This window comes from Limulus polyphemus, unplaced genomic scaffold, assembly GCF_000517525.1.
Source record: "Limulus polyphemus unplaced genomic scaffold, Limulus_polyphemus-2.1.2 Scaffold1400, whole genome shotgun sequence".
Lineage (NCBI taxonomy): Eukaryota > Metazoa > Arthropoda > Merostomata > Xiphosura > Limulidae > Limulus > Limulus polyphemus.
In genome coordinates, this window is record NW_013667010.1 from 186,760 (window position 1) to 200,821 (window position 14,062).

The 14,062-nt window shown below is 33.0% G+C and overlaps 1 protein-coding gene across 2 annotated transcripts in view; it reads right to left on the minus strand.

The window, feature by feature from the left end:
* Positions 1-13,688, minus strand: part of LOC106463411 (nuclear receptor-binding factor 2-like) — a 20,372-nt gene extending 6,684 nt beyond the window's left edge. Inside the window, exon 1 of one of the 2 annotated variants that reach the window (XM_013923435.2) lies at positions 13,661-13,688. In XM_013923435.2, coding sequence (XP_013778889.1) covers positions 13,661-13,681 — 21 coding nt within the window. In that variant the 5' untranslated portion in view covers positions 13,682-13,688. Of the gene's footprint in view, positions 1-13,502; positions 13,617-13,660 lie in introns of those variants that run through there. The other variant, XM_022390901.1, reaches the window with a different exon arrangement.
* Positions 13,689-14,062: the final 374 nt, after the last annotated feature.

Sequence of the window (14,062 nt, forward strand, 5' to 3'; positions counted from 1 at the left end):
CCTCTTTCAAAACCCTCGGGGGAAATACTATGTGGCCCAGGAGCCTTATCATGTTTTAATCTTCCCAATTTTTTCTTAACCAGCTCAGAATTAATGCAGTCATCTTGTTTGATCTCGTTTCCACTTACCAACTGTTCAAGATGTGGATTACTGCTTAAATCTTCATTGGTAAAAACCAAAGAAAAAACAATTTAATAATCCAATAGCATGTAAATGTGCCAAAACTAGTAAAAGTTTTTGTTTCAAACATGCAAAAAATTGTGTATTTTAGCTAAGCTTCAAAATCTGTTTTAAACATGCTTATTATACCAAGAGCCACAACCATACACATGTACATTCTTCTCAGATCTCACCTAGAAGCAATATACAGGCATGTACAAAAGTTACATGAAAATGAATTAACAAATACCTCAGAGATACTTCATGCATTTTAAAAACACTAACAACATATTTTTTATATAACTAACTTGATATAAGGCAAAAGTGGTTAGAAGGCAAGACAAAGATGTATCTAAATGAAAAATGCTGAGGTAAAAATAAAGAAATATATAATGACAAATTTAATATCAATCAATTTCTTTGACATAAAAAAATCACAATAATCATATGGTAGACATACTGGGGAGAAAGAATACGCTCAAATACTCTTATATTTGTCAATAAGAATAAGATGTAAACAATAGCATACAGCAGTGATACACTTTGGTATATAATTTCAGAGTTTAAATTTTATAAAAGGATCATTATAAAACTTCAGTGGATGAATAGCTCACAGCTGTGAAAGATTAATCTTCATGCCAAACCAAGCTATATCTTCTAATGACAATTGATAATTAAATAACTATTTGTCATTTACTAATTTGAATAGCTTTATCAGAAGTTTTTAAGTAATAAATTCAAATTCCTTCCAAGAAATAAAAGATCTGACAACTAATTATCTAATGTACACCAAGATAACAAATAACAGATGGAAAACCTTTTGGTTGAATCAGCCACATTTATGCTACATCATGCTCTTAGCAGTGTAAACCTAATGTGAGTATACTGTAGTCATTGAATCAGAGTGAAGAACACTAATTATTTGATTATCACATATGAAATTTGAAAGTTTTTCCCAATATCACACACAAAAGAAAATACTGTATCACTATGCCTACAGTTACCATCACAACTGGGCAATCAACTCAACTAACTGATTATCTAAGAGCACCGGTTACATCAATTAATGTCGCATAAAATAATCAATTAATTGAAATTATGATTCAAATGACTAATGTCACAAAAACAGTCAGCTACTCAAAATTAGTATGGAATAAAAGTCAACTTATTGTCAAAAAGAAGGCAGCCACCACAGAAATTTGTGCACCTCCCAGACGGATCTCGGGATAAAAGTGCAATGTCCATTGGTACCACAGATACAAGTACATCATTTTAGATGGCAATAACTTGAAATGGTTTGGAGTTATCTGCTCATAATTTATTGAGGACAGCTTTGATGACCAACAGAAAACCTGTACGTCATCAACACAGATGCTTTTTCTGTAACTGTAGGTGGAAGCTTTTCTAGTGATAACAATGATCTTAATGCTAAATGCTGAGTTAAACTGAGTTCCTGTATGATGAATAAGGAGAATGTTAATCTCACATGGTCCCAGAATGACTTATTGCTTAAAATGAATAAATGGCTATGTACCTCATACGAATGGAGGTCCTGTAAAATACCAAACTCCCATTTAGTTCCATAAGCTTTCTCAAGATCAAATAAAGATAGATACATGATGGTTGCTCTTGAGAAAGGATTTCCTGATTAGTTTCAAATCAAATCTGGTGGTTTAGGATGGATTGCTGTCTATGGAAGCTATAATGGATGTTTGAGAGGAAGTTATTTAATTCTAGGAACCACACAAAATGAGTAATAACCATCCTTTCTAAAATCTTACAGAGACAGCGAGTCAAAGTATCATGTTACACTATCTGTAATTAAAAGGAATTTGGGATTCTTCCCATGCTTAGAAGGAGTAACAACAGATAGACACTATAAGTCTGAAAGATCCTCCTTCAGATAAATCTGGTTAAGAAGATCAAGAGAGGAAGGAAAGTAAAATGGTATAGCATATCATAATGCACGTCATCAGGACCGACTAAGGTATTTCCAGACCAATGTACAACAAGTTTGAGTTACACCATATTAAATGGTTGGTTATAGTCATAAAGACAATGAGACAAAACAAAAGGTGAGGTTCTAACAGCTCATGTCTTGGTAGCTAAGAAGGCAGGGGAACAAGTGAAGATGATTAAATGGTAGGAGAAGTGCTTTAGAAAAGTGCTTGCAATATCTTCATTTGTACATGAGCAACTTCTTGGCCATTAGCTTGCAAGATTGAAAGAGAAGGTATGGGCAATTTTCACACATCTTTATGAATTTTGTCTCACATGACCATGAAACTGGTAGTGAAAATATGCTAAAAGTGATTTCCGAGCTGGCAGTAACAACATAACAAGTCTTCTTGTCAGACCCATCACCAAGCTAACGCTTTCAATTAATCTAATTTTATATTTATTTTAAACTTGGCCACATTATATGTCTCAGTTCAACACAGTAGTAGCCATTACCTTTTTGGGCAGGTATAACATAAGCAGAACATAAGTGTATGCTGGAATAATGAAGCAAGTGTATTGCTTATGAGATTTTATATATTTTATTTTACTAAACTTTTGTTAGGTTAGGTTAAGCTCAAAAGTTTATAATCTTCACATTTTAGTCATATATGTTAAAATATATATATAAAAATAAATAAAAATATACATAAAAAAAGAATTTATAGACATACTCAAAGTGCTATCAAACTGATTTTCAAGCACGTGCGAATCTGATGCTGGTCATTTTTTTCCTAAGCCTTGTTGAATCTCACAAGTTTGGATGACCAAAAATAATTCATGCAGCTTTCACATATGCATTTTAGAACAAAAGACATATATCCATCACTAGAATTGTAATTTATCAGACTTACTCACTAAGCAATAAACAGTAGCAGTACCACAATCATGACACAAAATATCTATCAAGTGAATAATGTCCCTACCAAATTCAAAAGGATGATTGTAAGCTTGATAAAGAGAAAAACATGTTCTTTCTATTGATTATAATCATGTCTATCAGCCATGTAAAATTGATTAGCAAACAATCTCAAGTCAGAGAGAGAGGGGGTTTTCTCTGATGGGTTTGACAAATTTATTGATATTTCAGCAAATCAAGAAGGTAGGATGTTCAAATTTCACACTTTGGTTTTTATTATTTCTAATATGTGTTTCTAATTGTTTGAATGCAGCCTATTTTATAAGTTAGAAAATTCTGAAGTGGAGAACTTGGTGCCAAGATGCATCATTTCCTTTTTTAAATTAAGAAGTTAAAATTTACACAATACAAAAATTTGAATGCTAAAATTCTTTTTTTTTTCAAGTTTATTGACACAAATTGGAAAAAACGTTGTTTAACCCATTGACTGTGGCTGGTCTAAACACATATATGGCACACTCACATTCAACTGTCTAAGGCAGACCATATCTTATATGGTGAATCAAAAGTCGATGGGTTAATTAAATTTTGAATATAATGCTGTATAGAGTTGTGACATGTGCAAAAGAGCCACAACCAGATGCAAAGAGTTAACAGACAATAAGTTAACAATGTCAGGTACAAACTCTGACATAGACGTGAAGGAGAGTATTTCCTTGGGGTATGTGAGTTTGATGGCAATGACTGCAACCAATATCCACCAGAATGACAGGAAAATTATCATTGCCTCATGGATCCCCATTTAGCAACTAAAAGAAGAGAAGGAAAAAAAGGGGTGAACAAATGAAAATATCAATGACAATAAATAACTGACTTTGAGCCTGGAAATAGGCTTATTCTCCTGCATTGAAGAGGTTGTGATCCGAGAGCAAATGCTCCATAGATCGACTCCTCCACTGAATATTTCTACCACTCTAGTGGAATGTGTCCATTTCAGTTTCCCAAGATGATGAAGGGAAATGACAAATGCTCAAAAAAGTTATCAAGGTCTACTTGATCAATAACTTCTTCACATGACAGGCAAAGAGGATATGATGGTATGGCTAATGGACACATGGATGGCAATGACTTCCAAAGATAAGTGCCATGGTCATGAAGGGAGTATGCTGGTAAACAAGCAAGCTACACCCTCATGAACCCATCCATCACAAAATCTACCCTTTCTGTATAATGAAAACTGCTGAATGTTGATAGTATTGGCAGTTTTCAGGAATGTCTCCTGTAAGGAGATACACACAGGAAGGTGAACATTTATGAATGCCTTAATGTCATCTAATATAGTACAAAAACCTTTACAGTGCCATTTACACCTAGAGGTTTATGACCATTATTTTGTTTTGTCAATAGAACATCTATAAACATCCATGGGTGCTGACTTGGATTGAAATGACAGGTTCTCTTCAAATATACGAGAGTCAAGTATGCAGGGATAAAACAGCATGTGATTGCTCATTGTTGTCATTGGCAGAAGATATGGGGGAAGGGAGATATTGAATTGTCTACATTTTTGTCCATGAAGTGCAAGAGAAAAAGGCTCTAGAGGTGAGACAGAGAGATCAGTCTGTAGTCCTACTGTGACATTGGAAAAAAAGTGCAGCAGCATAAATACATATTTGACGAGGTGTTATCATCTTCCTTGTCATGGGGTATACATTTTTATTAAGGACATAATCTACAGATAAAACAAGTACCCAAAAGATATTTTAGTGTCCAAACCAATGATAGAGAAAATATCTGAGTGATTTAGAAATATAAGACCTGATTTTACAGTTCATATCCCTTGAGTGTGGTAGGTGAACATGGTGATGTAAAAATCAAAATATAAACCTAGTGAGTCAGAGTCCGATGTTATATTCTTATGAGTGGAAATTCATCATACAGTTCATACTCCGAGATTGGAGAGAAAAGGATCACGATGTCTCAATCAACAGGTACACCGATCTTAATTTTTTTACCAATCTTTGATAGATGTCAAGCACTCCCTAAGGCCTTTTGAACAAAATAGAGGGACACCCTATAAAAGATATATGATCAGAATCTTAGGTATAAAAATTAATTGCTTCAGATAAGATGTGTATTCATGTAAATATGCATTTTTTTACATAAAAAAACCCACTAGAAATGAAACTAGTACATACCAAATATGCATACTACCCACTGGTACATATAACATTCATGTGCATGTATTCACCAGTTCAGGAAAATGAAAAAAAAACTGTGTTGACAATAAAACAAACAAAGCATGGGAGATTATTCTCACTGTAAATTGATTAGTGAGTTATACAGTGAACTGAAAATCATACCTGTCTAATTTTACTGATTCCTGTTAACAAAGCTCTTACTATATTGAATTTACTCTGTAATTGTCTTGGGTAGTCCTTAATAGGAAGTTCACACAAAAATAATAGGAACATCAAGCATCTAGTAATTACAGCAAAACAGTGCTAAAATGTCAGAGGGTGATTGACAACGAAAAGTCACTGAAACCCAAAAATACACAATTTTTTGGCCCTGAGTTTTCACTTTCAGCATTAAGGATTATTTCGAGGAATAAAGTATTCATTATGTCAAAAGCTTATCAACAGCTGAGAACAGTAGGAGGAAAAGACAGCATACCTACAGATTCTTTCACTTGTGGCTGTCAGGGGCTTCTCTAGCCTTCACAAGAATAAATTTTGTACTGTAACATTTTACTTTTCTTAACCAACAAAATCTAGCATTTGGCAATTTTTTTTTTGTGTGAATATTAAATGCCAGTAACATTTGAAACATCTATGTTTCATCCACATCATAATTACAACATGGCACTTGTTTACTGTACAGGTAAGATCACAGTAGTTAATTTGTCTTCCTACATACACAGTATAAGTTTCAGTTCAATGAGTAATAAAATAATTACAATTATGGAATATTTAACAAAGGATGTGAAAGTCAATTAAAGCCATTAAATGCCATAATTATGTCCAATTATATTTGATTACCATAACAACAGCTACAGCATCAGTATATGCTGGTTCTTGTATGACTTCTCCCAAGCTGAGTCATTTTTATCAAAAACAACAGATTAATATCAAAATAAATAAATTGTTTATTTAATCCAATTACTACCTCTTAGCTTAATTTCCATATATTCACAGTCAAATATTTTTAAACTGTTTGTCTTTGGTTTTCATTCAACTGTCAGAAACAGCTTGGTCAATGAAAACTTAGTGTAACACAGATGCAAAGTTCATGAAAATTTTTAGACAGTTGTAAATTTGAGTGTTCATGGTTGTGACATTTGTATTAAAGCACAAGTGGTTAATTCATTCACAACTGGATGTGACATGTTTAAAAACATGCCTCATTAATTTTTTTTCTTTAATTTTTACATCAGTGTACATTAATTGTATGTATAAAATTGAAATCTGCACTGTGTTAACTACTGTGCTAAATTTTAAGTTGTATTAGTAGAATAATTATTTTAAACAAAAGTAGGCATAATAGTCCTTAAACCCATTAATTTCTTCTTTTCATCCACTTCCCATGATTTTTAGATTAACATAATTTTTTAATTGAAAGTTAGTCAATCTTTTATCATGACTTAGATTGTTATTTATATTTTTCAAGCACCTTTAAATCGTATAATTTTCTATTTTAAGAGTATGGTTGAAATTTGGACAGTCATTTTAATTTATTCACAAATGAGGTTAGATATCTGAGAAGAGTTCAATTGTGATTTCTAGAAAATCACACAGAATTTGAACTGATTCAAATCAAACAAATAAACTACATACCTAACTTTGAAATGTAAATGGACATACAATGATTTAGGATTTATTCCTGAATGAGGTCAACTTCTTGGAATATGTGGAAATATCGTCAAGTTGTTTATTGAATAGTGCAATGCTAAGTATATACTTTCATTGAATCAAATATCAACAAAATATATTGTTAATTTCCCAGGAAGGTTTCCTCCCTATATAAAGAAATTCACATTGAGGGGATACAACAAATCAGAAAAAACTAACAGGTTAAAAAAATGGGTCTTTATCAATGTGTCAGCCTTCCCGTTTCTTAAAATAACCTACATAATATTTGAATATTCTGATGAAGTCTTGTAATTACATTTTATTAACAAATTGGTAGATTTTACATATTTCTTTTAGCATTAAAGCAACAAAGCTGAGAAAAGTAGTGTCTTTTAGGCATTAAAAGCAAATAAGACATATTGATTACAAGTCAAAAGAGGTAATGTTTTATACAAATCACAAGTTAAACCTAACATTGAATACCCTGTATAGTTTTGGTCTGCTTCTCTAAGGAAGGATATTGACTTACTGGAAAAGTTGCAAAGGAGGTTTACTAGGAGGAAATCTGGGGATGAAAAAATTATATTACAAGAATAGGTTAAAATCTCTTATTTTATTTTCTACTGAGAATAAAAAAGCTAAATAAGTGATCCTACTAAAGTTTAGAATATTATACAGGAAATAAATAGGATAAGCATTTGTTTGTGCTGTATTCTGAAGCCAATATAATAAGAGGATACAAGCTAAAGATTTGTTAACAACAGGCTAAGCTCCAGTTATGACTGAGTTAATTATTTCACTGCTTTGTTTACAGATAACTCTCTCAGTGCAAGGTTTATTTTTAAATATATTAAAAACAAAGAGACACATATATTAATACATCATTACTTATCTAAAACTTGAAACTGATAATCTCTGTGAAATATGTAATGAGGGATACCCTTTCTTCATTGTGGTACAAAATTCCAAACTTACATGAAAATACTATAAAGGGGGACTTATATGTGCTCATGGGACAGTGAAATAATTAAGAAATGATTTTCCAAAGAATCAGCCTTACCAACCACTTTAATATCATCAGCATATTTAGAAATCTTATTGCTTATGCAGTAATCCATATTATTGGCATAGACACTAATAAGAAATAGTCCCAAGACAAACCCTTAAGGGACTCTATTAGTCATGTTTTCCCAATTAGAAAGGCATCAGTTTATTACAACCCACTGTTTTCTATCTTAACACCAATTTTGAATACTTTTGAGTTCATCCTGAATTTCCTACAAATACAACTTAATAATTAACCCATTGTGAGTAACCTTATAAAATTTTTTTGAAAGTTATAATTTTCCTAAATGAAAATGTATTTTTGATAGGTACTCTCCCTCTTCTAACAAGATTTAAACTTTTCTCATTTTGTACTGCAATCTATATGCAAACTTTTTCAGAAACGCATGCCACATGCCTTCATCCTCCCTCTGTTTGAATCCACAGTTCCAACACATCTCTCACGCAAATCATCATGCTCACCTCTCCACCAATAGGAGAGCACTACTATAATGTGACACATGTTACTCCTTCTACGTGCTACTACCGTACTATCACTTCGAAGTTTGGCAGAAGACACAAGTATCGGAAAATTGTGGGGAGGATGGGTGGGAAGTTTGACAGGAGGGAAGTACCCATTGGAAATATATTTTAATTTAGGAAAATTATAGCTTCCAATAAAGTACTCTCCCTCCACTCACAAGATTAGCTTAAATCCCACGTTGAAATGGAGGAAGAACCGGTGAGAGAGTAGCACAGGCATATCCCCCGGAAACACCAAAGACATTCCTGAAATGGAAGGAATGGATCAGATGATCTGAGAAGGGGTATTGCACCATATTTCAGTCAGGTATCTCTTCACCATGAAACACTGACATGATCAGGAGGATCATTAAAGGGAGCACATCCACATGGGAGAGGATAGTGTAGCAATGTGATCTTAAACAGAAATCAGAATCACTCAATCCCACAAAGAAAGTGGGCAAGTGAGGATGTGTTCCATGGTGTAGAGTGGCTAGAGTGTGATAGACTGTACTCAGTAAGTCAACTACATCCAAACCTCACTTGCTGGGTACCGACATTCTCGCGAGAATAGGATGACGATCATACCATCTTTAACTCAAGTCCCAGAGTCAAGAGTGAACCTAACATCCTATTTCACGAAATCACAGGGTAGCCTAATGCCAGGAATCTAGGGATGTGTCATCCGGAATCTGAGGGAAGTCCAACGCATGCACTCAACTCCCTCGACCATGAAACCAACCCGAAACAACCCTAGGTCAGTATCAACCTCATCACCCAAAAGAAATACTTACAATTTTCAATTTTTATTTTTCTGTGTCAAGTGACACTTATGAACTCTGAATTCTTCACTTCAAAATTTTCTAACTTCTAACATAGGTTGCTACTGTTTTCAACCAATTAGCAACACAAACCATACATACTTACATGCAAAAATTTAAGATTTGAACTTCCTGCCTTCTTTATTTGCTAAGATATCAATAGATTTGTCAAAGCCCTCTTACTTTCTGACTTTCAAGATTGTTTTCTAATCACCTTTACATGGTTGATAGATATGTTAAAAGCAACTAAAAGAGCAGTTTCTCCTCTATATGAATCTTAAAATGTCCTTTTGAATTTTACAGGGAAAGTATTCATTTCATAGAAATGTATTGTCATGTGATTATGGTTTTACTGGATGGGAAGCTAATGGAATTTTTTACCCTATTAATATCTTATTTAGAAAGCCAGATAAATTACAGTAGTGTTTGGGACATTCTATTCTAGTAACTGACAGTTTTTGTTCTAAAATGCATATTTGAAAGGAACATGAATTATTTTTGGAGACCCAGTTTGTTTGGTTCACTGAGGTTTACAGCAGTTGTACCAATGAGTGCAAAAACCACAGGATGTTTACATAAGGTCTACAAGAAACATCTAATGACCATTTACTGCTTTTGATGGAGGAAACAGTGGTTCAAAGTAGAAGCAACAAAACCATAAAATTAAAAGAAAACAAATGTGAAAAGGTTAACAGTTGAAATTGCCAAGATTTCTCAAGACAACTATGCATTCAAAAAAGAAAAAAAAGATATTATTCATTTTGTTTCATATTTTTAAACTTTTCATTTCATTGTAAGTTGATAATTTTGGTACAGTTAGTGTTAGGGTAGAAAAATAAAGGAGAAAAACTTTTAATATTCATTTAGGAGATTCTAGAACTTATGCAAATGAAATATGAAAACTGTAACATAGATATAAGTATTTTTATTCTTAGCATAAAGATCACCTTTCACTCAAACTGACCCAGTAAAGGCTTCCTAAATTCACAGACAAATGTTTAACGAAAATACTTTATTAAAAATTCTGATTATTTGTGTAAAACAGACTTGTCATGTTTACAAGCTTTCTAAATTTTGTGAAAATTCAATTAGTAGATTCATTTATATAGTATGTATAGTTTCATGGTTTCAACATAGGTTGAACTGACTAACTTCATATTGATAAAGTTAATGCAGTATACATCTCTAAAATTATGGTTTCTCATAACATTAAGCCTTTTTTGTTAGCAGCAACAGCAATCTTCATGTAAATATTCCTAACAGTTTCAATTTTCTGATCAGGTGGCCAACAGAAAATTCCAATAAACATTTTTTCCCCTTTCCTATCATTTAACAACCCAATTCATATACATACACTCTCTATGTTATTAGCCATCTCTAAAATGTCACATCTCTTACAGATGATTTCTAAAGCTTCTCATTCTTGGTTTAATCAATAAACACAAGAAAAACATTGTAGTTCACAATAATTCAGTACAATTAGTTACGCGATATCCCTCAGCTCCTTCCTTCTCAACTTGAATCTAGCATTGCTTTCTTCTTTAAAAGCACCACAATTTCTGAAGGGGTAGCAAAGGTTTTACATGGAAGTAATTCTTATACCTATAACAAATCATTTAATATAAATTAAAGTAGACCCTGTGCAGATAAGGGGTGGGGGTGGTGTGTGTGTGGATCTCATACAGTATACAAAAAGTGAAAGCTCAAAACAAAATTTTCAAGACACCAAAAATTCCAAAGTCAATAAGCACTGAAAAACAAAAGCCCTAATTATTTCTGACAAAAAAATAATAATTCCTCTCCTATATTATTTACGCTGTCTCTGCAAACATCTTAAAACCTTTCAAGCTTACATTATTGTACTCATCATTTTAACCATGATTCAGTAATACCAAATTATCTTAAACTTGCTATGAGCAACCAAAGATTCTAGTTTAAATAATCTGTTACAAATTCTTCTAGTACAGAGAGTTGAGTACGTTATATTAAAATTATTTTGAATATGCAAATAAGCAAGCCATGTTACAACCGCAGCCAATAAAAAAGTTGCAGTGGAATGGCATTGATAAGAACTAAATTTTAACATTGCTTGCCATTTTATAGGAAGTGTTATGCCACAAAAAACTGATTGCTTTTGAGAAGGATATGTACCAGCCCTTTCCAATGCAAAATATTCATACATTTAGATCAAAAAGGTGCATTCAGTTCAAGGACTTAGAATTTCCAAGATGGAAATATCCTTTCTTCTTAATGATATTGAAAAACAAAGAAACAGATCTGCAACAAGTCATACTCCAACTAGAGAAATTAAAATTTAAAATGTGATCCATAAAAACAAAGATCTGTGGCAAAAGCCATCCATGTGCCCTAGTCAACAGTATCTAGCATAATCAAAGAGGATCTGCATCTGGATATGAGGCAAACAATATACGAGTTAATCAAGATAAGGCTTTCAGTCATATCTCCCATTCAACCATCTCATACCCCAAGCAGCTGGAGAATGAAATGTGTATTCATGCTATCCCATGTGAAGACATAACAATCAACTCATTGGACACAGAACCTATGGATTTCTGTGTCATCAGACCATTGAAATTGGCACTAGGAAACATTTGTCTACATACAATAAATGGACTATGGAAAGCAAGCAGAGAGGTGTGGTGTGCTTCAGATATGACAACTTTACAACAAAGCCTTTTGAAATGGAAACTACCTGCAGGGCTATTGTAAAGATGCATGGTTGTTAATAACAGCATAATCATACATAGCAACACATGGACTACAACAATGTGGAAAGGCTCCAAAATTATTTTAGTATAATGTACTCAACATCTGTACAAGTGTCAAAAATACTAAGTTTTTTTGTTTACCCCTTCACTTACAGTAAACTAGCTTAAATGTTTCAAATCTTTTGTAAACCAATTGAAAATCCTCCAATGGTTAAAAAGTACCCTCATCTCTAACATATTTCAATTTAAATATTCCTCGATGAAGTCATTTAAGGTTTCCTCTAACACACTATTCTCCAACCTGGTTAAGTTGAGACTGTCATCCAAACAGCTCTTCTCTATCATTAAAATTATCCCACAAATCAATCCAATTATGTCACCTAACCTGGTGACGTAAAGTTAAACAAGTTATCAATAATCTATCATTTAAATCTTACATCCCTATATGAAGGTTTTAAGGGTTATTCAAATGCAGTATATTAACCATACAATGGACTAAACTAATTTTATTCTTCACACAAACATCATTTTGCACTCATGACTTCTCAGAGTCTGAATCAGGTGGACATCACCAACTCAGAGACTTATCTTGAGTACAAATACTTTTGTAACACACCTGATATTCTGCATACAACAGACTTGTACATTTCACACATATTTCAAGTGGATGCATGTAGTAAGTTCAGAATTATAATCAACATTCATCCTTCAGTAAAAGGTCAGTCCAATGGACTGATCATGTGCACATTTGGTTAATAATTAAACTGTGTTAGAGGATACATACTTATTTTATTACATTAGGCTTATTAAACAAATGACTGTTTTTTGTACCCACCAACCAGTAGTATGGCATCAATGCCTCAGAATGTTTATATTTATTATTATTATACATTCAGTGACTAATAGCAGCATGTTGTGACTAATTAAAAATTAAATTACTTATACTTATAGTTCTAGGTAGCGCTATTATATTCTTCAATTTACTGTATTTAGCACTGTGTATAATCCTTTTGGGGGGGGGGGATAAAAACGTTGGTACATTGGGATTCACAGCCTTCTAAGTTCAAGTCAGGTTCTTCCATGCCAATATTAGGGTTAGTGATAAAAGGTAAGATTAAATTAAAAATAAATAAGCGCCTCCCACCCACCCACCCCAATTTTTCGGAAAGTGTTGAATTTGGCCAAAAATCATTATTTTAAGTATTTAGTCGCCATTCTGCCAATAGTATTATTAATAATAATATTAACACAACAGTACGCCATATAATATCACTATCAAGAAATATTCCCAAAATGTGAAAGTATTCGTGCAATAAATATGGTTACGTAAACTTATAAGCAATGTAGTTTAGCTATGTTTCTTGGAAGGTGTTTTTTATTTTTGAAAATAAGTCACATGGTTCCTCATAAAAACCACTGAATTATTGAATATTATGTAACTTTTCTGAAACTGAAAGCCATTACGCCTACATCTAGCACTGTATGATACAGTGTATTTGCACCAAATAAGACAAATTACCTAGTTTCTTCATTACACAAGATGTTATCATGACTATATACAAAATCAAAACAGTGATAATTGCTAATTATCTATCTCCTATAACTTTGCATCCTTTTAGATTTAATAACTATATTGTTTCTATACCCTCAAACACAAGTAATATTAAATACACTCACAAAATTTAGAGATGTATCCATATTTTGTTTTACCGCCCCCTAGTATCGTAATTGATTATATAAAGAAACATACTTACGAATTTCAATCATTACTTTTTAAATCCTAGATCGAAGTTTCTAAATTTGTATTTAAACATAAAGCTACACAGTGGGCTATTTGCTCTTTACCCACCACAGGTATCGATCCCCATATTTAGCGTATTAAGCACTTGAGCTTATCGCTAAGCCACCGAGGGGCTCTAGTTAAAGGTGCTTTTTACAATAGTTTTGAGAATCTTTAGCACCTAACAGTAGTAGGTAAGGACGTAATGCCGCTACAGTTTTTGTGGGGACTCAGTCAGCAGACAAAGGCCTGGCATGGCCAGGTGGATAAGGCGCTCGACTCGCAATCTGAGGGTCGCA